This window comes from Dendrobates tinctorius, unplaced genomic scaffold (assembly GCF_039654945.1).
Source record: "Dendrobates tinctorius isolate UK_male_01 unplaced genomic scaffold, ASM3965494v1 ptg000035l, whole genome shotgun sequence".
Lineage (NCBI taxonomy): Eukaryota > Metazoa > Chordata > Amphibia > Anura > Dendrobatidae > Dendrobates > Dendrobates tinctorius.
In genome coordinates this window covers 70,410,017-70,432,770 of record NW_027361703.1, presented here as the reverse complement: position 1 = coordinate 70,432,770, position 22,754 = coordinate 70,410,017, and the positions used below count along the sequence as shown (strand labels likewise).

Sequence of the window (22,754 nt, the reverse complement as noted above, 5' to 3'; positions counted from 1 at the left end):
GACACAATAGTATTAAATAACTGACAGATGGATTTTATAAAAGGACTCAGGTATAATGAGTCTGGGAATCAGCACTGTGCTGAGGGGTATAAGACCAGGAGAATCATGTTCATGAGGGATAGACTGCAGTATAATGTGTTACTACACCTTTAATAGGTCATAAGTGTGATGGCTAGCTCAGGATTGATCCTTACCCATATTGGTCTCGGTGTGACACCAGACTGCGAGCCCCTACGCGTGTTTCACGTGGGCTTCATTACAAAATCTTTTATACATTTAGAATAACCATTTAGGTTGTTGTTAAAGGGGTTGTCTTGGCTTTTCACATGATATCAGTACATATCTGGGCTGCAGAATTATGACAATAAGTAATTTACTTTCTGTCACTAGTTTGCACGGTTTTCTAGATATTCTGAACAGAACGTCCAAGGGGGGGTGCTATGGCATTGAAATGAGAACTGTTCGTAACCTCCTACTCTACTCTAAACATGCCCTCTATAGCAACAACCCCAACTTCCATAGCTACCGGCCCTCCCCGTCCACATGAAGCAGCCCTCATCACACAGTAACAAATCCTCCCCCTCTAGCAGCCTCACTGCAGAGAGCAGACCACCCAGCTGCTCCTCCCCCAGACACACTCTGAACACTGATCTATGGAAAGCGAAACTAGTGAGGAGGGAAAATCGTCCTGTATTCTGGGCCTGTCCATGATTACAATACATAACTCATTATCAGTAATTCCTTCCCTCACTGTCCCAGGCTGCTGGCAGCAGTGAGAACAGACTGTGTGATGGCCAGTGATGGGGGTCTGCAGCTTCTAATCTGCACAGGGGATGGCAGTCACTGATGTAATCTGTTGTGTGACAAAGCCTCTGCTGTGTGAATGAGACAGCTCTGTGTCACTGATGTCTTCACACAGCAGCAGATTTGGTGCAGTGTATGTATGAGCACTGTGTCTCTAATGACACAAATACTGATGGGAGCAGCCTTTCCCAGAATACAGGACGATTTTCCCTCCTCACTAGTTTCACTTTCCATAGATCACTGTTAAGCGTGTGTCTGGGGGAGAAGCAGCTGGGTGGTCTGCTCTCTGCAGTGAGGCTGCTAGAGGGGGAGGATTTGTTACTGTGTGATGAGGGCTTCTTCATGTGGACGGGGAGGGCCTGTAGCTATGGAGGGTGGGGTCATTGCTATAGAGGGCATGTTTGGAGTAGAGTAGGAGGTTACGACCAGTTCTCATTTCAATGCCATAACACCCCCCTTGGACGTTCTGTTCAGAATATCTAGAAAACCGTGCAAACTAGTGACAGAAAGTAAATTACTTATTGTCGTAATTCTGCAGCCCAGATATGTACTGAGATTATGTAAAAAGCCCGGACAACCCCTTTAAGTATTTTTAATAAATGCTAGCTTCCAAAGAGTTATATTCTGCCTTCAAGAATCTTTTTACATTACGACACCAGTTATATTTACCTTAAAAAGATAGTAATGTTACAAGGCTTTAGTCAATAGATTCTCCACCTACCAAATATTTGGGTTCAATTCCTGCTGCTTGTAAGAATCAAAATCATCTCTCAAAATAATACTTTCACTATGGATTTCAGCTGAAAAAGAAAATTACATAAGTATACAGTTAACGTATTATTATTGGAACATATATGTAAAAAACATTTATACGCATACATTAAATATCTAAATACCGGACAACTCTTTACTTTTTATTGACCAAGTTTTATTAGTTAATATTCCAGAGCCATTATTCTTATTACTATAGGCCCTAAACAGCACAGGCAATAACAAATTTACTGGATACTACAATTTACAGGAGAAGCTGCCAAAACAATACCCCTTCTCAGACATCGATCTAATACTCTGCAGCTAATAACTAAAGTTGTACCTTACAGACTTGTTGCTCTGCTGATCCCCTGCATTTACATTGCAGACATAAATGCAAAGGGCTTGCTTACACGAGCATATCACAGCCGAGTGCTATCCTATGTTTTATTGGATAGCAGTCGGCATAACATTAATACAGTATATTGGCCACTGCGGATCTGCTATTTTTTTCATGCTGATTCGGCATGAGAAAAAAAATCACAAATGCTGCGAGTTGCTCTGCAAATTGCGTAGCACACACCCATTCAAGTCCATGGTACATGTAAAGCATCAGGCTGCACTCAGATGTCAGGAGTTATGTCACACAAAATAGTTAATAAATAACATTTACCACATGACTATTTTACATGAGCACAATTTTTGAAACATAATTTTTTGTTAAGAAGTTATAAGTGTTTAACCCCTTCACCCCCAAGGGTTGTTTGCACGTTCATGACCGGGCCAATTTTTACAATTCTGACCACTGTACCTTTATGAGGTCATAACTCTGGAACGCTTCCATGGATCCCGGTGATTCTGACACTGTTTTCTCGTGACATATTGTACTTCATGTTAGTGGTAAAATTTCATTCAAATAACTTGCGTTTATTTGTGAGAAAAACGGAAATTTGGCGAAAATTTTGAAAATTTCGCAATTTTCCAACTTTGAATTTTTATGCCCTTAAATCACAGAGATACGGCACACGGAACTTTGAACCCACAAGGGCTTTACAGAAGTTTATAACGTACAGCGGTACAATTAAAAAATCATATTTTTTCCACAAAAATGATCTTTTCACACCAATTTTTATTTTCCAAGGGTAACAGGACCCTAAAAGTTATTGTGCAATTTGTCCTGAGTACGCTGATACCCCACATGTGGGGGTAAACCACTATTTGGGCGCATGGCAGAGCTCGGAAGGGAAGCAGCGCCATTTGACGTTTTTGGCTGGAATTGAGATTGGACACCATGTCACGTTTGGAAAACCCCTGATGTACCAAAACAGTGGAAACCCCCCACAAATGACACCATTTTGGAAACTAGACCCCCTAAGGAACTTATCTAGATGTGTGGTGAGCACTTTGACCCCCCCAGTGCTTCACAGAAGTTTATAATGCCCAGGCGTGAAAATAAAAAATTCGTATTTTTTCCACAAACATGATCTTTTAGTCACCATTTTTTTTATTTTCCCAAGGGTACCAGGAGAAATTGGAACCCAAAAGTTGTTGTCCAATTTGTCCTGAGTATGCTGATACCCCATATGTGGGAGAAAACTACTGTATGGGCACACGTCGGGGCTCGGAAGGGAAGTAGTGACGTTTTGGAATGCAGACTTTGATGGAATGGTCTGCGGGTGTCATGTTGCTTTTGGAGAGCCCCTAATGTACCTAAACAGTGGAAACCCCCCACAAATGACACCATTTTGTAAACTAGACCCCCCACGGAACTTATCTAGATGTGTGGTGAGCACTTTGAACCCCCAAGTGCTTCACAGAAGTTTATAACACTCGGACGTGAAAATAAAAAAATCATTTTTTTCCACAAAAATGATATTTTTGCCCCCAATTTTTTATTTTCCTAAGGGTAACAGGAGAAATTGGACCCCAAAAATTGTTTTGCAATTTGTCCTGAGTAGACTGATACCCTACATGTGGGGGTAAAACACTGTTTGGGCGCATGGCAGAGCTTGGAAGGGAAGGAGCACCATTTGACTTTTTCAACTCAATTGGCTGGAATTGAGATCAGACGCCATGTTGCATTTGGAGAGCCCCTGATGTGCCCAAACAGTGGAAACCCCCCAATTATAACTCCAACCCTAACCCCAACACACCCCTAACCCTAATCTGAGCCCTAACCCTAGCCCTAACCCTAGCCCTAACCCTAGCCCTAGCCCTAACCCTAACCCTAACCCTAGCCCTAACCCTAGCCCTAACGCTAACCCTAATGGGAAAATGGAGATAAATACTTTTTTTTTAATTTTATTATTTTTCCCTAACTAAGGGGGTGATATCGGGGGGTTTGATTTACTATTTATGGCGGTTTTTATATTTGGCAGCTGTTGCACGCTAAAAGACGCTTTTTATTGTAAAAATAGTTTTTGCATCACCACATATTGAGAGCTATAATTTTTCCGTATTTTGACCCACCGAGTCATGTGAGGTCTTATTTTTTGCGGGACGAGTTGACGTTTTTATTGGTACCATTTTCGGGCACGTGACATTTTTTGATCGCTTTTTATTCCTATTTTTGGGACACAGAATGAACAAAAACCAGCATTTCATGAATTTCTTTTGGGGGGGTGCGTTTACACCGTTCCGCGTGCGGTAAAATTGATAAAGCGGTTTTATTCTTCGGGTCAGTACGGTTACAGCGATACCTCATTTAGGTCGTTTTTTTATGTTTTTGTCGGTTTTATGCAATGAAAACTATTTTATATAAAAAATAATTATTTTTGCATCGCTTTATTCTGCGAGCTATAACTTTTTTATTTTTTCGCTAATGATGCTGTCTGGCGGCTCGTTTTTTGCGGGACAAGATGACATTTTCAGCGGTACCATGGATATTTATATGCGTCTTTTTGATCGCGCGTTGTTACACTTTTTGTTTGGCGGTATGATAATTAATCATTATTTTTTGCTTCGTTTTTTATTTTTATTTTTTAAGGGGTTCGCTAAAGGGGTTAACTAATGGGACAGTTTTATAGGGCGGGTCATTACGGACGCGGCGATACCTAATATGTGTACTTTTATTGTTTTTTTTTTTATTATTTCCAAAAAATGGATTTATTGGGGGAATATTTTTTTTTTTTTTTCTAATTTATTTGGCGATTTTTTTTAAATTATCTTAACAGTTTTTTATTTTTTTTTTACTTTATTAAATAGTCCCAGGTGGGACATCACTGTCCTGTGACAGATCGCTGATCTGTCACATCACAGATCACTGTGACAGATCAGCGATCTGACACAGGCACTGCAGAAGGCTTCCTCATGCCTGCGCTTTGCAGGCACTGAGGAAGCCAGCTTCCTCAGGCCCCCGAAGGCCCCCGTCGCCATCTTGGATTCGGGGGCCTGGAGGAAAGGAGCCCCCCCGCAGCAGCGCTGCACATTGCGCTGCCGTGGGGGGCTCAGGGAAGCACGGAGGGAGCCCCCTCCCTGCCGATGCTTCCCTTTAACCCCCGGTACACCGCGATCATGTTTGATCGCGGTGTGCAAGGGGTTAACGTGTCGGGGGCGGTCCGTGACCGCCCCTGACACATTGTGCCGGGTGTCAGCTGTGATAATCAGCTGACACCCGGCCGCGATCAGCGGCGCTCACCACGTGAGCGCCGCTGATCGCGCCAACGTACTATCCCGTCCATGGGCATAGGGGCCCAGGTCCTATGGACGGGATAGTACGTCGGATGGCAGAAAGGGGTTAAAAGTTGATCAGCAATTTATAGCTTTTCCAACAAAATTTACAAAACCTTTTTTTAGGAACCACTTCACATTTGAAGTGACTTTGGGGGACAATAGCCAAAAGTGACACAATTCTAAATATTGCACACCTCAAAGTCCACAAAACCACATTCTAGAAGTTTTTTTTTACCCATTCAGGAGTTAATCAGAATAGCATAATTTTAATTGACATAATTGTTATTCTCAGATAGGAATATGTTTGTGCTTTTTTTGCTACTAGCTTCTACTTTGAGAGAGAGAGTTGGGAGGGCACTTTTCCCACAGAAGAGGTTCCCATTCTGGATTATGTCCTATAGTTTAGGGAAAAAATGAGGTCTCTCATGACCTTAGCCCACGGAAATTTAGAAGTAGCAAGGGAAAGGCAACAACGGTGTTACAACAGTGCCGCCAAACTCCTAGAATTTACCTATGGACAGAAGGTTCCAGTACTAGTACCAGTATGCAAAAACAAGTTGCAAACCATGTGGGTGAGTCCATTCACCATCACCAGGAAATGTGGGGAGACAAACTGACCTTGGATCGAGCAGGTGTTCGTGAACAGACCTATCATGTCTACAGGCTGAAAGCTTATGAGGAAAGGGAAGTTACTTACTTAGCAGTTTGTTGTCCCCCTTTAGATGACACAGATATGGACCAGATCCCAGTCTTGTTGGTGGAATCCAAAAGAGGAATGGGAGTAATAGATGTCCCATTGGGGGATCGGCTTTGTCCATCAATGAAGCAGCCAACAAAACTTGGAACATGTGGCTTACTGTTCACAAGTCGGCCTGGTCGAACCCACTTGGTCCAGCATCATGTCAACACAGGGGTAGCTATTCCACTCAAACAACCCACCTACTGGGTGACACCTCTAGTGTTGGCAATGATGAAGGCCGAAGTGGATGACATGCTGAATATAGGAGTCATGGTTCCTTTCCATAGCCCATGGGCAGGCAGCGTAGTGTGGTGCTCAAGAAAGACAAGAGTACTTGCTTCTGTGTGGATTATAGGCCACTCAATGAGGTTACCATTACAGACGTCAACCCCATGCTTCAGGTGGATGAACTACTAGACAGATTAGGCAGATCTTGGTTCGTATCTACCATCGATCTGAGCAAGGAGTACTGGCAGATGCCACTCACAGAAGAGGCACAGGAGAAGTCTGCATTCATCACCCCTTTTGGCCTGTTTGAATTTACCAGAATGCCATTTGGGATGAAAAACACCCTGGCTATCTTCCAAAAGATGGTGGATCAATTACCAGTGGTATGTCAGGTATGCCCAGGACTACCTGGATGACATCGCTATCTTCAGCAATACCTCAGAAAAGCATCTTTAGCATGTGTCCAGGGTGCTGCAGAGGGTAACAAAAGCTGAGCTTACCATCCTACCCAATAAGTGCCAGATGGGGATGGCCGAGGTGCTATACCTGGGACATCGGGTGGGAAGTGGGTGCATTTGTCCTGAACCTGCAAAAGTAGAAGCTATTACCCAGTGGCCTCACCCACCCAACCAAAAACAGGGACCGCAAACTATTATTTAAAGTTTATGCCCAATTACAGTAAAGTAGCAAAGCCCCTCACTGACCTCACCACCAAACAAATCTTATCTGAACCCCCGAATGCAAGTCTGCATTCCTCCAGTTGAAAACATAGTTAGCCTAAAGACCAGTCCTGACTGCCTCTGACTTCCACCGCTGGTTCATTGTCCAAACAGACGCATTGGACACCAGATTGGAAGAAGTACTCAGTCATTTTAATAACCTATGTCTCCCAGAAGCTGTTGGATTGGAAGAGAGCAAACTCCACAATAGAAAAAGAATGCTTAGCCATAGTATGGGCCCTAAAAAAATTGCAGCCCTACCTCTATGGCGAGGAATTCACGGTCATAACCGACCACAATCCTTTAAGTTGGCTAATTCGGACTTCTGGGGACAATTGATGTTTACTCGGATTTAGTCTGGCCTTGCAGTTCTATAATTTTTCGTTCTCCCTTAAAAGGGCAAAGATCATGGAAATGATAATGTACTGTATGAACAAGTTGTCACGATCCATTTTTGGATCTGTGGCAGAGTCTGGATTCTCTTATAGAAACCTTTTTCCTTTCAGGCCCTCGGGGGTTAATGTGGGTTTTTTCCCCCGGTGGCCGCTGGTGTTACTACATGTTTAATTAGTTAGCAGGTGGTGACCATTCCCCTCCTTCCTATAAAAGGTCATCAGCTGCTGTAGCTCACTGTTGGTAATACAGGTCATTTGGAAGCCAACCGTTCTGAAGAGACAAGCTATCTTGAGCAGTGGTTTTCCTGCTGGAAGCTGTGTTCGGGTGCCTTACTCTGTGGTCCAGTGCATTACTGCAGGAAGCTAAGTGTTGTTTGTTTTTCCCTGTCTGTTATTTTCCTTGGTGTTTTATTAGTATTGCGGTGGTACCAGTGTCCGCACTTGCCAGTTCCCTAGTAAGGGATAGGTGCAGGGCAAGTGAGGGACTGAGGTATCCTGGTCGGCGACAGGTTGAAAGAATCTATATAGGGAACGTGAGGAGAGTTCAAGGCATTTCCTTAGGAGAGTGCAGAAGGTTTCCATTTCCCCGTTCGCTATTTGCAGGGCCCACCATCGTAATTGTGTCCCCGGTGTCCCCCTGTTTGTCTTTGTTGGTTTTGAGACCGACCGATCGTTGGGTCGCGTCAAGCAGGGCCAGTCGCCCCGTGACATTATTACCAACCGCCCATTTTTTTTTCCGGTGAGCCATGGCCCAAATGCAGACCTTTCTCCAATTGCTGCAGACCCTCACTGAGGAGCGTGGGGTTCTGTGTGGTATGATGGAGCAGCAGCTGCAGCAGTTGATGGGGTTCAGGGCTTCAGCTCAGTTGCAGGCTCAACCAGAACCCAAGTTATCTCTCCCAGACAGGTTTTAAGGAGGGAGAGATAATTTTTTGGTTTTTCAGGAGGCCTGCAAGCTACACTTCAGGCTCCACCCTCGTTCATTAGGGAGTGAGGAACAGCGGGTGGGATTCATCATATCCCTCCTTAATGGTGATCCCCAATCCTGGGCCGATTCACCATCTCTACGGTCGGTGGACGAGTTTTTTGCAGCAGGTTTTTAATGCTTTTCTAATGAGGGCCATACATACAAGGATAGGGTTGAGGAACTAAGCATACCAGGATAGGGATGAGGAGCCATACATATAAGGATAGGGATGAGGAACCATGCATATAAATATAGGGATGAGGAGCCATGCATACAAGGATGGGGATAAGGAGCCATGCATACCAGGGCAGGGATGAGGAGTCATGCATACCAGGACAGGGATGAGGAGTCATACATATCAGGATAGGGATGAGGAACCATGCATGCAAGGATAGAGATAAGGAACCATGCATACATGGCTAGGGATAAGTGTCATGGTCTGCTGAGTTTCTGGGATTAGGTGGTTTTAGGGTTAACCTGGATGGCCTCACACTGGGATTCTGGGAGGCTTCTTATAGCCTCATTGTGGGGCCATTCCCTGTCGCTTAAACCCTGACCCTTGGCCAAGTGTTTGACCCTGTTGTGCCCGTGCCAGTGCTTTGTGCCTGTGCTACGTTACGTCTGTCTGGTTCTGATTTGGCTGTGTCCCTGTTATGTTTTGTCTGCCCCTTTTGTACTGTGCTACCCTTTCTTGGCTACGTCCTGACTACCCTCTGACTGCTTCTCTTGTACTGCGCTGCCCTCTCTGTGTATGACCCCTTGGCTATGCCCTGACTATCCGTTCTGTCTAATCCTTTGGTACTGTCGTACTATATCATGCTTTGACTCTGGCCTGATCTGGTTTATATCCCTGTCTATGTTCCTTGGTAATTTTGCCCCGTAGTTACCCTTCTAGTTTTCCTTCACCTCCTAGCTCTCCAGATCTTAGGCCACACCCCCCAGCAGTCACGTGCTTCAGGTCCTGTTTGTGTGAAGCACGCCTCTTCATTGCTGATGCCCCACTCCACTGGTATCTTTGGGCACAGTTTGTTTCACTCAGGACAAGCGCACTGGCTCAGTGAGCAAGTGCAGTGCGGTGTTCCTGACAATAAGGAGTCATGCATACCTGGACAGGGATGAGGAGCCATGCCTACAAGGATAGGGATGAGGAACCATGCATACAAGAATAGGGATAAGGAGCCATGCAGACAAGGATGGGGATAAGGAGTCATGCATACCAGGATAGGGATGAGGAGCTATGTATACCAGGACAGGGATGAGGAGCCATGCATACAAGGAAGGGGATAAGGAGCTATGCATACAAGGAAAGGGACGAGGACTCAGCATACCAGGATAGGGATGAGGAACCATGCATACAAGGATAGGGATGAGGAGCCATGCATACAAGGAAGAGGATAAGGAGCCATGCATACAAGGATAGGGATGAGGACTCAGCATACCAGGATAGGGATGAGGAACCATGCATACAAGGATAGGGATGAGGAGCCATGCATACCAGGACAGGGATGAGGAACCATGCATACAAGGATAGGGATGAGGAGGTATGCATTCCAGGACAGGGATGAGGAGTCAAGCATACCAGGACAGGGATGAGGAGTAATGCATACCAGGACAGGGATGAGGAACCATGCAGACAAGGATCGGGATAAGGACCCATGCATACCAAAATAGCGATCACGGGGCAATGAATACCATGCTTATACTTGAGACAATATGTTTTCCCAGTTTTTCGTGTAAAAATTAGGTGCCTCAGCTTATACTCGGGTTGGCTTATGCATGAGTATATACGGTAATTATTTTTTTTTAACGTGAGGCCATTATACTGAATAGAGCACTATGTGAGCACATTGTACAGTATAAAACTATGTGGGGCCATTATACAGTACGGAGCATCACGTGGGGCCATTATACAGTATGGAGCACTATGTGAGGCCATTATATGGTATGGAGCACTATTGGGGCCCATTACACTTTATGCAAGACTATGTGGGGGCCATTACACTGTATGGAGGACTATGTGGAGCCATTTTACTTTATGGAGATCTATGTGGAGCCATTCTACTGTATGGAGGACTTTATGTGCCCGTTATACTGTAGTGAGGGCTGTGTGGGGATTACAGTTGGAGAATCATACTGTGATGGGGTCACCATTCTTTGCTAGTGGAATTGATGGAGGGGGTACAGTAGGGTCATCATACAGTGCGTGTGGAGGAGTTCACTGTGGGGGTATCGTACTGTGTTTGGGAGCACTTTTGTTTGCATCAAACTTTATTATCTGTTTTAGTCAAGGTTTTTTTATCATTTGTTGTTATTACATATGTAAATTAGGCCATTGGGCTATATGCTTTTTACTGCTGTTACATAACCTATTATATTATTCCACTATAATTCCAAAAGTTAATAGTTTTATTTGATAAAAAAAAGTCTACAATTGAGGAAGTTTTTTCTTAACAAATATCAAGGTTGGCCTGCAACTTTCTGCAAGCTTTAGCCCTCTGTGTATTTGAGTTTGATATTCCTGCCTTAAAGGGTTTGTTCTCATCATGATTAAGGGTTACAATTGCAAAGAGGTTGTAAAAACAAACAACTTTGCAATTTTACTTTTGATTAAAAACGTCTCCATTCTCAAAAACAGACCTTCACTACAATTGGTTGCTAGTATCTTGGACTGCAGTGCTTATAAGCACTTTGATATTGTCTCTATAGTGACTAATGTACGAGTTGTCTTTCTAATCTAAAACCTCAGTATTCAGGGCACTTTGCGAAAAATAAGTGGGTTTTGGATTGCAGTTTGGGCACTCGGTCTCTAAAAGGTTCGACATCACTGACCTAGGGCTACCACAGCCCCAGCTGGAAGAACACAGATCAGCTTCTTTCATCATCACTTAACCCCCAGAGCTGTCTTGAAGGATCCAGGTTGGAACAGCGAGGTCACCTAGCTACATACCTCACTGCTCTCGGTTAGTTTCAAAAGCTTGTCCACTGGTGGGAGTAATTTAACACTGGCGAGTTAGCGAAAGGGTAAGACTCTAATTTTAACCATCTTGGGTATTTTTCTGGGACTGTTTTATATGCTGTTGTATGTTGGTGGTGCAATAAGTTATTGCCACACTGTTTTACCCTCATCCTGTGTTGTCTGAGTAGTGTTCTGACCACGAGAAAAGATAGCAGGCATCCAGTAATATCTGCCCTGGTCCATGCGGTTTCGGCTAGCGGACTAGAGCACCCGCTGACCCCCGTGTCTTCACTGTGGCAATAACCCATATGTGGCTGTACAGTACTGCTTAGCCACCCAGCGAAACTCAGGCAGGGCGGTGGGCTATTTGCCTCGTGGAACAAATTTCCCAGAATAGTTTCTTTCCTAGAAACTTTCTTTTCCTAGAATAGTTTGAGGACTCCATATACAAAGCCCCTAAGTGCTAGAAGTGCAGAATATCCCCCTCAAGTAACCCCATGTTGGAAATTATACCACTACCAAACATGTGCATGCTAAATGTGGTTTAGGCTCATTGTAAGGCTCAGATGGGAGAGAGGGAGATTTGAATTTGGGAGCGCAGTATTTTCTAAATTTCTTTTGGGGGCGAGGAGCCATAGCACTTTTTCAGAGCCTTTGTACTACCAGTAAAATGGAAACCCCCTATATTTCCATTGATAGATGACTGACCTGAGTGAGGGCTTGCTTTTTTGTGGATTGTGTTGAAGCTTTTGTTGGGAACATTTTAGATAACATTTTGAATCATATTTATTCTGCGCTCTACACTGAGCATTTATATCGGGGTTTCCCTCTAAATTTCCGAATGACGTAATTCAGATGAAAACCTGAGGGATCCAGTCACTATAAAGAGGCAGAAGTGTTACTCTGTCTGGCTTCTGTCCAGCGTTGGCCTTCTTTTCAGAAGTGCCCAAAACTGTTGTTGACTGCACTTTTATGCACACCTAAAAAGACGGACACTGCCGGATCATAGGCCAGAGGGCATTCACAGTGCCTCCATCTGCCTCATTATAGGGAACCTTCCACCTGGGGTCCCATCTGAATCACGTACAGTATTTCCGAGATTTACACGTTAACCCTGGTGTAAGCACTCAGGGCAGAGTGCAGCACAGATGTGTGCTGAGCCTTACTGCGATATTTGTGAGACAGAATTCGAAAATCAACATGTGAAGAATTGGTTTTATTTTTTACGCCATTCCTCATGCAGTATAAGTGATTCGACGAGTTTATTCTTAAGGTCCGGGCGACTACAGTAATACCAGATTTATATAGTTTTTATGGTTGGCTGCTGTCACACACTAAAATACTTTTTTTGCTGCAAAAACTTATTTTTGCATTGCCATATTTTGAAAGTCATATTTTCCATATTTCTGCAGACAAGTGAAAGACGAGTTGACGTTTTTATTGGTACCATTTTTGGGCACATGACATGTTTTTGATTTCTATCCTGATTTTTGGGAGGCAGAATAAACAAAAACCAGTAATTCAAGGTTTGTTTTTTTACTGCCATTTCACGTGTCGTAAAATTGATAAGGCAGTTTTATTCTTTGTGTCAGTTCGATTACAAGGATACCTCATTTATGCCTTTTTTTATGTTTTGGCACTTTTACACAATGAAAGATTTTATCTACTGTAATATATAATTGCCAATCAGCTCTGTCAAAGCTTCCGGTGATTGTGTCGCTATCCCACAATCCACCGCGGCCAGAACTACGCCGACCGCCATATTGGAACACCCAAGTTATGGGTATTCCGATATTCCTGCCGGCTGAGTCAATGAGCATTGCCGAGCGGGATTTTAATCCCCTGCTAAGTCACGCGGCACCGCTCATTGGCTGAGCGCCCCTGGCCTCAGCCAATCAGCGGCGTGGGATTCAAATCCCCCGCCAAAGCGCGCAGCTCCGCTTATTGACTGAGCCGCCCGCCGGCTGAGGCTTGGCGGGGGATTCAAATCCTGAGCAACACCGCTCATTGGCTCAGTCGGCAGGGTGGGGGATTACTTACTTACATACTTATCTAACCAGGAGGAGCATTGCCATGGCACTTCTCTTCTCACCGGAGACCGGGGCAGGAGTGCGGTGTTGGAATCGCACATGCACATAGCGCTATCCGTCGCCATTTTACTGAAGACACATTTGTAGTGTGCCTTGAGCAATATGGCGCTGGACAGTGCAGTATGGGCATGTGCGTACTCCGGCGCTCCTCCCCCGGCCTCCGGCAGAACGGGACAGTGCTGGAGCACAGGGAAGAAAGGTGAGTATAAATGTTTGGGTTTTTTGTATGTGTGCAGTTTAATACGTGAGAGAGGACCATACATATCAGGATAGGGGGTGAGAGGTAGCATGACTACCAGGATAGGGGGTGAGGGGACCATGCATATCAGGATTTGGGGGTGAGAGGACCATGCATATCAGGATTGGGGGTGGTAAGAGGACCATGCATACATGCATATCAGGATAGGGGTGTGAGAGGACCATGCATACCAGGATAGGGGGGTGAGAGGACATTGCATACCAGGATAGGGGGGTGAGAGGACCATGCATACCAGGATTGGGGGGTGAGGGGACCATGCATGACAGGATAGGGATGAGGGGGGACCATGCATATCAGGATTGGGTGGTGAAGGGACCATGCATACCAGGATAGGGGGGTGAGGGCACCATGCATACCAGGATTGGGGGGTGATAGGACCATGCATACCAGGATAGGGGGGTGAGAGGACCATGCATAACAGGATAGGGGGGTGAGAGGACCATGCATACCAGGATAGGGGGGTGAGGGGACTATGCATGACAGGATAGGGATGAGGGGGGACCATGCATATCAGGATTGGGTGGTGAAGGGACCATGCATACCAGGATAGGGGGGTAAGGGCACCATGCATACCAGGATTGGGGGTGATAGGACCATGCATACCAGGATAGGGGGGTGAGAGGACCATACATACCAGGATAGGGGGATGAGAGGACCATGCATACCAGGATTGGGGGGTGAGGGGACCATGCATGACAGGATAGGGATGAGGGGGGACCATGCATATCAGGATTGGGTGGTGAAGGGACCATGCATACCAGGATAGGGGGGTGAGGGCACCATGCATACCAGGATTGGGGGGTGATAGGACCATGCATACCAGGATAGGGGGGTGAGAGGACCATACATACCAGGATAGGAGGATGAGAGGACCATGCATACCAGGATAGGGGGGTGAGGGGACTATGCATGACAGGATAGGGATGAGGGGGGATCATGCATATCAGGTTTGGGTGGTGAAGGGACCATGCATACCAGGATTGGGGGGTGATAGGACCATGCATACCAGGATAGTGGGGTGAGAGGACCATGCATAACAGGATAGGGGGGTGAGAGGACCATGCATACCAGGATAGGGGGGTGAGAGGGCCATGCATACTAGGAAAGGGGGGTGAGAGGGCCATGCATACCAGGATAGGGGGGTGAGAGGACCATGTATATCAGGATAGGGGGTAGGAGGGCCTGCATGCATTCAAATCCCACGTGGCACCGCTCATTGGCTCAGCCGGTGGGGCAGGGGATTTGAATCCCGTGCCACTCATTGGTTGAGCGCCAGGGGCGCTCAACCAATGAGCGGTGTCACGCGGCTTTGTCGGGTGATTCCAATCCCACGCAGCACCGCTCATTGGCTCAGCTGGTGGGGCGTGGGATGCAAATCCCCCGCCAATGCCGCGAGGCACTGCTCATTGGCTGAGCCGCCAGCCGACGGATGTTCATTTCACCGTACTCACGATGCAATAGCATCGGGTCTATTACTAGTAGAAAAAATTATTATCTTTGCACAACTGTATTCTGAAAGCTATACCGTTTTAATTTTTCCATTAATGGAGCTGTAAGGTGGCTTGATTTTTGTGAGACAAGATGTTTTCAGCTGTACCATTTTTATTCAAATTCGTCTTTTTTATTGCATTTTATTCCACTTTTTTTTCAGTGGTATAATGACCAACCATAGTTTGTCCCGGTTATTTTTTTATGTTCACTGAAGGGGATAACTAGTTTGACAGTTTTATACATCAGGATTCCGGACGTGGAGATACCAAATATGTGTACATTTTTTGTTTACTTTTTTTTACATAAAAATGCATATTTATTGATGTAATATTTTTTTTATTATTTTGTAATCTAAAAAAAAATATTTTTGCAATTTTTAAACTTTAAGTTTTTTTATTATTTACCACCTTTATGGATCTTTTCCATTTTTCACTTTATTTCACTTTGATCACAGATATAATGCATTGCAATGCATTATACCTATAGAGAAAGCTTCTTAGAATGATCTGAGCAGCTTTCCGTAGCTTCTTGACCCTGGGTAACCAGGGTAATGATCAGGTCCCAGCAATGACATCACGGGGCACCAATCTAAAGGCCAATTTAGATGTCAGTGTAGATGCTCAGCCACTAGCAGTGTCGAGCACCTGCAGTGATTGGGCCAGAGGAGCTGATATTTCAGCACCTCCTGCGCGATCATGCTGTGATCGGTCAGTCACATTGACTGACCGATCACAATGCCCTGAATGCCGGGACCGACAGCATGCAGCTCAGCTGTCAGTGGCACACAATTTTCACTCAGTGACTGTTTAAAGTCATGACGGACAAAGCAAATCATGATGCGAGAACTGGCACTAGAATTACGTTTTTTTTCGCTGCCGCAACGTTGCACTACAATGCAATAACAGGCGATCAAAACATTGTTTCTATTCCAAAATGGTATCAGTGAACATGTCAGCTCAGAGAGCAAAACATAAGCCTTCAACCAGCCTCGGATCCGGAAAAAATGAAGCTGCTTCTGGTCTTGAAAAATGGCAACATTTTCTTTTCTTTCAAACTTTGGATTTTCTTTTCAGCACTTAAATAAAAAAGAACCTATACATCTTTGGTATCGGCATAAACATATTGACCTGGAGAATCATATTGGCATGTCAGTTTTACCATATAGTGAACATGGTAAATAAAAATCCCAAAAAACAATTGTTGAACTGCACTTTTTTTGCAATTTCACCACACTTGAATTTGTTTCCCATTTTCTAGTACACTATACGGTTAAATTAATGATGTCATTCAAAAGCACCACTTTAGTAGCAAAAACAGGCCCCATACAGCCATATTGACAGAAAAATAAAAAAAGTTATGGCTCTGGGAAGAAGGGGAGCAAAAAAAACGAAAACAAAAAACAGAAAATCGCCCTCCAAACGACTGCTTACTCTTAGGATACTTTTTTTATCCACTGACTCTTAACAATGTATCAGGTAAAGACTGACTGCAGCCAAGCCTGCGGCAAATCATCAAAGTTTCATTCAGAAAACTCAGACAATTTTTTTTTTTAAATTTTCTTCCGATTTACATTTGTGTGATATCCGTATGGGATCCCATTTCAATTATCTACACTAACAAACAAATGTACATGATCGAGGAGTTTTCTGTTTGTAACAGAAATCTATCCGTAAACATGGGATGCCACTCAGATGTTCTGTGTGGCATCCCTTATTTATTTACGCACCCATAGACTTGAATGGGTGAGCCTCATCTGAGACTCAGAAGAAAGTGGTGCATGCGATGATTTTTTTCCTCGAGAGCACTTGGACTGAGAAAAAATTGTTTATCTCACTTTTAAATAATATGGGTCGGGTGTGACAGCACATGTCCGATTCATACGCTCATATGCATGAGCCCAGAAACTCTGATATGAAAAGTACGTCTTCTGCATATCATTTGTTTTACACAAGTTACCATAGACTTTAATGGCCAAGTCTGATTTACAAAAAGAGATGAGAATAGAACATGCTCTGAATCTCACAGACCAGAAAGACGGTTCCATTTTTAAATCTCATGGATGTATGGTTCGTTTGCTATCTGAGAAACAAGCACACAGCACTAGGACGTGTTCCTCAGATGTGTGAATGAAGCCTGTAGGTTACTTGACTTGCTTTTCTGAACTCAATGCACTGCACTGGGGGTATGATTTCTGGCAGTGGTAAAGAAAGGCTCCTTAGGAGTGTATTTAAGTAGTTTTCTCACCTGCAAGGTATCTTCCTCTCAATGCTCAGGACGATTGAAACATGTATCCTGCATAACTATTATCACAGCAAAGTTGTGTCCAACACTAGTGAGATTTGGAAGCAACGCTGCTGTGACTACACTTGAAACCAACAAAGCCAACACAGCGGCGTGCTTAATATCACTAGTGTTGGGTGCAATCGTATTGGATGAATTACTTTATGAATTACCACTGATGGCACACTACAGGAGATACACAATATAGTAGTGGTTATTCAGGACACGCATTGCATTCCCTTGAGCACTAAGAGCATAGCTGCACTGAATACCTTGCAGGGGAGAGAATACAGTACCCTCCTACGGCGCCTTCTTTTTCTACTGCCAGAGTTTGTAATTCCAGTGCATAGAAAAGGAGTACAGACAGGGGTGGGATTCAGTCGGTTCTCCCTGGTTCGGAGGAACTGGTTGTTAAAAAAGCAGCCAGTTCCCCGAACTGGGGAGATTCACAGTCGCGATCCGGTACTGTGTGCGACCGTGCCCTCTGCTCTGTAACGCGGCCGGCAGGAGACACAGCCGCCCACGTCACAGTGTATCGGGCAGGGAGCTGTGCACGGCCGTCACCTTGACAGCTGCGCAGCTCCCGCTCCCTCTCTACTTCCGAGTCAGGTGTCGGGCCTGCGCGATGACGTCATCGCGCAGACGCCGACATGTACTTGGACGCTGGCTGCAGGGAGGAGCTGCTGGGGAGCGGCTGTGAGGTAAGTATGGGAAACTTTTTTTTTTAAAATGAATTCAGTGGGTGAGGGGGCAGCACATGATGGAGGGGGATGAATGGGGCAGCTGTACATGATGGAGGGGGGTAAATATGGCTGCACATGATGGGGAGGGGGTGAATATGGCTGCACATGATGGAGGGGGGTGAATGGGGCTGCATATGGTGGAGGGGGGTGCGGGGGCTGTACATGATGGAGGAGGGTGAATGGGGCTGTACATGATGGAGGGGGGTGAATGGGGCTGCACATGATGGAGAGGGGTAAATGGGGCTGCACATAATGGAGTGGGGGGAGTGAGGCTGTACATGTAGTGGGGTTGTACATGATGGAGTGGGTCTGTACATGATGGAGTGGGGCTGTACATGATGGAGTGGGGGGAGTGGGGCTGCACATGATGAATGGGGAGTGGGGCTGTAAATGATGGAATGGGACTGTACATGATGGAGTGGGGGGAGTGGGGCTGCACATGATGAAGGGGGAATGGGGCTGCACATGATGAAGGGGGAGTGGGGCTGTACATGATGGAGTGGGGGGAAGTGGGGCTGTACATGATGGAGTTATGTTAGTGGGGCTGCACATGATTAAGGGGGAGTGGGGCTGTACATGATGGAGTGGGGCTGCACATGATGAAGGGGGAGTGGGGCTGTACATGATGGAGTGCGGCTGCACTTGATAATGGGGGTAAGGGTGATTGCACATGATGAAGGGGGACTGCACATGATTACGTGGGGGGTAAGGGGGACTGCACAGGATGAAGTGGGGGGTAAGAGGGACTGCACAGGATGAAGTGGGGGGTAAAGTGGACTGCACAAGATGAAGTTGGGGGTAAAGGGGACTGCACATGATGTGGGGGTAAGAGTGACTGCACATGATGGGGGAGTGGGGCTGCACATGATGAAGTGGGGGTAAGGGGGACTGCACATGATGAAATGGAAGGGGGATAGGGGGCTGCAAATAATGAAGGGGCACTGCAGATGAAGTGAGAGGTGATAGGGGACTGCAACGGATGAAGTAAGGGGACTTCAAATTAAAGTGGGGGGACTGCAAATGATGATGTGGGGGACGGGGGACTGCAAATGATGAATTCAGTGTGAGTGACAGGGCACAGCAATTTAATTCAAGGTGAGGGGGTGAGGAGAGCAAATGATGAATTGAAGGTGGGGGGTGAGGAGAGCAAATAATCTATCTGGAGAACAATTTTGAGTGTGGGGGAGTAAGTGATGTATTGAATGTGGGGTAGAGCAGCTGATAATGAATAGAGGGTGGGAGAGAAAGACATGACAATGAATTGAGGTGGTAGGAGCATGTAAATATAATGAATCTGGGGTAGGGTGAGAGCGGAAGTTACATAGTGGGGCGTTGAAGTGCCTGGTAATGAATTGGGGGAAAGAGTATAGGTGCTAATTTACATATTAAATGGGGAAAGTGGCATTTATAGTTAGTGGGGGAACAGTGGCGGATTATAATTTATATTTGGAATGGTGGGTTGCATAATAACCAATTATGTATTAACCCCTTACCTACAATGGACGTAATATTCCGTCCATGTAACCCTGGACCTAATTACCATGGACGGAATATTACGTCCCAGCGATCAGCGGCGCCCACGTGGTGAGCGCCGCTAATCGCGGCCGGGTGTCAGCTGATTATCACAGCTGACACCCGGCACAATGTGTCAGGGGCGGTCACGGACCGCCCCCGACACGTTAACCCCTTTTACACCACGATCAAATGCGATCGCGGTGTACCGGGGGTTAAAGGGAAGCATCGGCAGGGAGGGGGCTCCCTCCTTGCTTCCCTGAGCCCCCCACGGCAGCGCAATGTGCAGCGCTGCTGCGGGGGTCTCTTTCCCTACAGGCCCCCGGATCCAAGATGGCGACGGCGGCCTTCGGGGGCCTGTAGGGAGCTGACTTCCTCACTGCCTGCCAAGCGCAGGCATGAGGAAGTCTGCAGAACTGCCTGTGACAGATTGCTGATCTGTCACAGTGATCTGTGATGTGACAGATCAGCGATCTGTCACAGGACAGTGATGTCCCACCTGGGACAAGGTAATAAAGTAAAAAAAAAAAAAAAAAAGTGTTAAAAATAATTTTAAAAAAATCGCTAAATAAATTAGTAAAAAAAAAAAAAAAAGATATTCCCCAATAAATCCATTTTTTCAAAATAAAAAAAAAACCCAAACAATAAAAGTACATATATTTGGTATTGCCGTGTCCGTAGCGACCCGCCCTATAAAACTGTCCCATTAGTTAACCCCTTTAGCGAACCACTTAAAAGATAAAAAACAAAGCAAAAAATAATGATTTATTATCATACCACCGAACAAAAAGTGCAATAACGCGCGATCAAAAAGACACATATAAATATCCATGGTACCGCTGAAAACGTCATCTTGTCCCGCAAAAAACGAGCCATACAGCATCATCCGCAAAAAAATAAAAAAGTTATAGCTCGCAGAATAAAGCGATACAAAAATAATTATTTTTTATATAAAATTGTTTTCATTGCAAAAAACCGACAAAACATAAAAAAAGACCTAAATGAGGTATTGCTGTAACCGTACTGACCCGAAGAAAAAAAACCGCCTTATCAATTTTACCGCACGCGGAACGTTGTAAACGCACCCCCCCAAAAGAAATTCATGAAACGCTGGTTTTTGTTCATTCTGCGTCCCAAAAATTGGAATAAAAAGCGATCAAAAAATGTCACGTGCCCGAAAATGGTACCAATGAAAACGTCAACTCGTCCCGCAAAAAATAAGACCTCACATGACTCGGTGGGTCAAAAAAAAAGGAAAAATTATAGCTCCCAATATGTGGTGATGCAAAAACTATTTTTACAATAAAAAGCGTCTTTTAGCGCCTGACAGCCGCCAAACATAAAAACCGCCATAAATAGTAAATCAAACCCCCCGTTATCACCCCCTTAGTTAGGGAAAAATAATAAAACAAAAAGAAAATGTATTTATTTCCATTTTCCCATTAGGGTTAGGGCTAGGGTTAGGGTTAGGGTTAGGGTTAGGGCTAGGGTTAGGGCTAGGGCTCAGATTAGGGTTAGGGGTGTGTTGGGGTTAGGGTTGGAGTTATAATTGGGGGGTTTCCACTGTTTGGGCACATCAGGTGCTCTCCAAAGGCAACATGGCATCTGATCTCAATTCCAGCCAATTCTGCGTTGAAAAAGTCAAATGGTGCTCCTTCCCTTCCAAGCTCTGCCATGCGCCCAAACAGTGGTTTACCCCCACATATGGGGTATCGGCCTACTCAGGACAAATTAAAAAACAACTTTTGGGGTCCAATTTCTCCTGTTAACCTTAGGAAAATAAAAAATTGGGGGCAAAAATATCATTTTTGCGGAAAAAAATTATTTTTTTATTTTCATGCCCAGGCGTTATAAACTTCTGTGAAGCACTTGGTGGTTCAAAGTGCTCACCACACATCTAGATAAGTTCCGTGGGGGGTCTAGTTTCCAAAATGGGGTCACTTGTGGGGAGTTTCAATAGTTTAGGTACATCAGGGGCTCTCCAAACGCACATGACACCCGCAGACCAATCCATCAAAGTCTGCATTCCAAAACGTCACTACTTCCCTTCCGAGCCCCATACAGTAGTTTTCTCCCACATATGGGGTGTCAGCGTACTCAGGACAAATTGGACAACAACTTTTAGGGTCCAATTTCTCCTGTTACCCTTGGGAAAATAAAAAAAATGGGGACTAAAAGATGATGTTTGTGGAAAAAATAAGATTTTTTTATTTTCACGCCCGGGCGTTATAAAATTCTGTGAAGCACTGGGGGGTTCAAAGTGCTCACCACACATCTAGATAAGTTCCTTGGTGGGTCTAGTTTCCAAAATGGTGTCATTTGTGGGGGGTTTCTACTGTTTTGGTACATCAGGGGCTTGGTGTCCGATCTCAATTCCAGCCAAAAACGTCAAATGGTGCTGCTTCCCTTCCGAGCTCTGGCATGCGCCCAAATAGTGGTTTACCCCCACATGTGGGGTATCAGCGCACTCAGGATAAATTGCACAATATCTTTTAGGGTCCTGTTACTCTTGGAAAAATAAGAATTGAGGGTGAAAAGATCATTTTTGTGGAAAAAATATGATTTTTTAATTGTACCGCTGTACGTTATAAACTTCTGTGAAGCCCTTGTGGGTTCAAAGTTCTCACCACATATCTAGATAAGTTCCTTGGGGGGGTCTAGTTTCCAAAATGTGGTCACTTGGGGGGGTTTCCACTGTTTAGGTACATCAGGAGCTCTCCAAACGCGACATGGCGTCTGATCTGAATTCCAGCCAATTTTGCATTGAAAAAGTCAAATGGCGCTCCTTCCCTACTGAGGTCTGCCATGCGACGAAACAGTGGTTCCCCCAACATATCAGGTATCAGCGTACTCAGGACAAATTGCACAATAACTTTTGCAGTCCAATTTCTCCTGTTACCCTTGGTAAAATAAAGAAAATTGAACCTGAAGTATTTTTTTTGTGAAAAAAAGTTAGATGTTCATTTTTTTTAAATGTTCAAAAAAATTCCTGTGACGCACCTAAAGGGTTAATAAACTTCTTGAATGTGGTTTTGAGCACCTTAAGGGGTGCAGTTTTTAGAATGGTGTCACTTTTGGGTATTTTCTATCATATAGACCCCTCAAAGTGGCTTCAAATGTGATGTGGTCCCTAAAAATAAAATGGTGTT

At 45.0% G+C, this 22,754-nt stretch overlaps 1 protein-coding gene across 3 annotated transcripts in view; it reads right to left on the bottom strand.

Moving 5' to 3' along the window:
- RELN (reelin) overlaps positions 1–22,754 on the bottom strand; it is a 1,162,997-nt gene that overhangs the window by 615,351 nt on the left and 524,892 nt on the right. For all 3 annotated transcript variants that reach the window (XM_073573631.1, XM_073573629.1, XM_073573630.1), the window contains exon 6: positions 1,526–1,604. In XM_073573631.1, the coding sequence (XP_073429732.1) occupies positions 1,526–1,604 (79 nt within the window). The remainder of the gene's footprint in view (positions 1–1,525; positions 1,605–22,754) is intronic.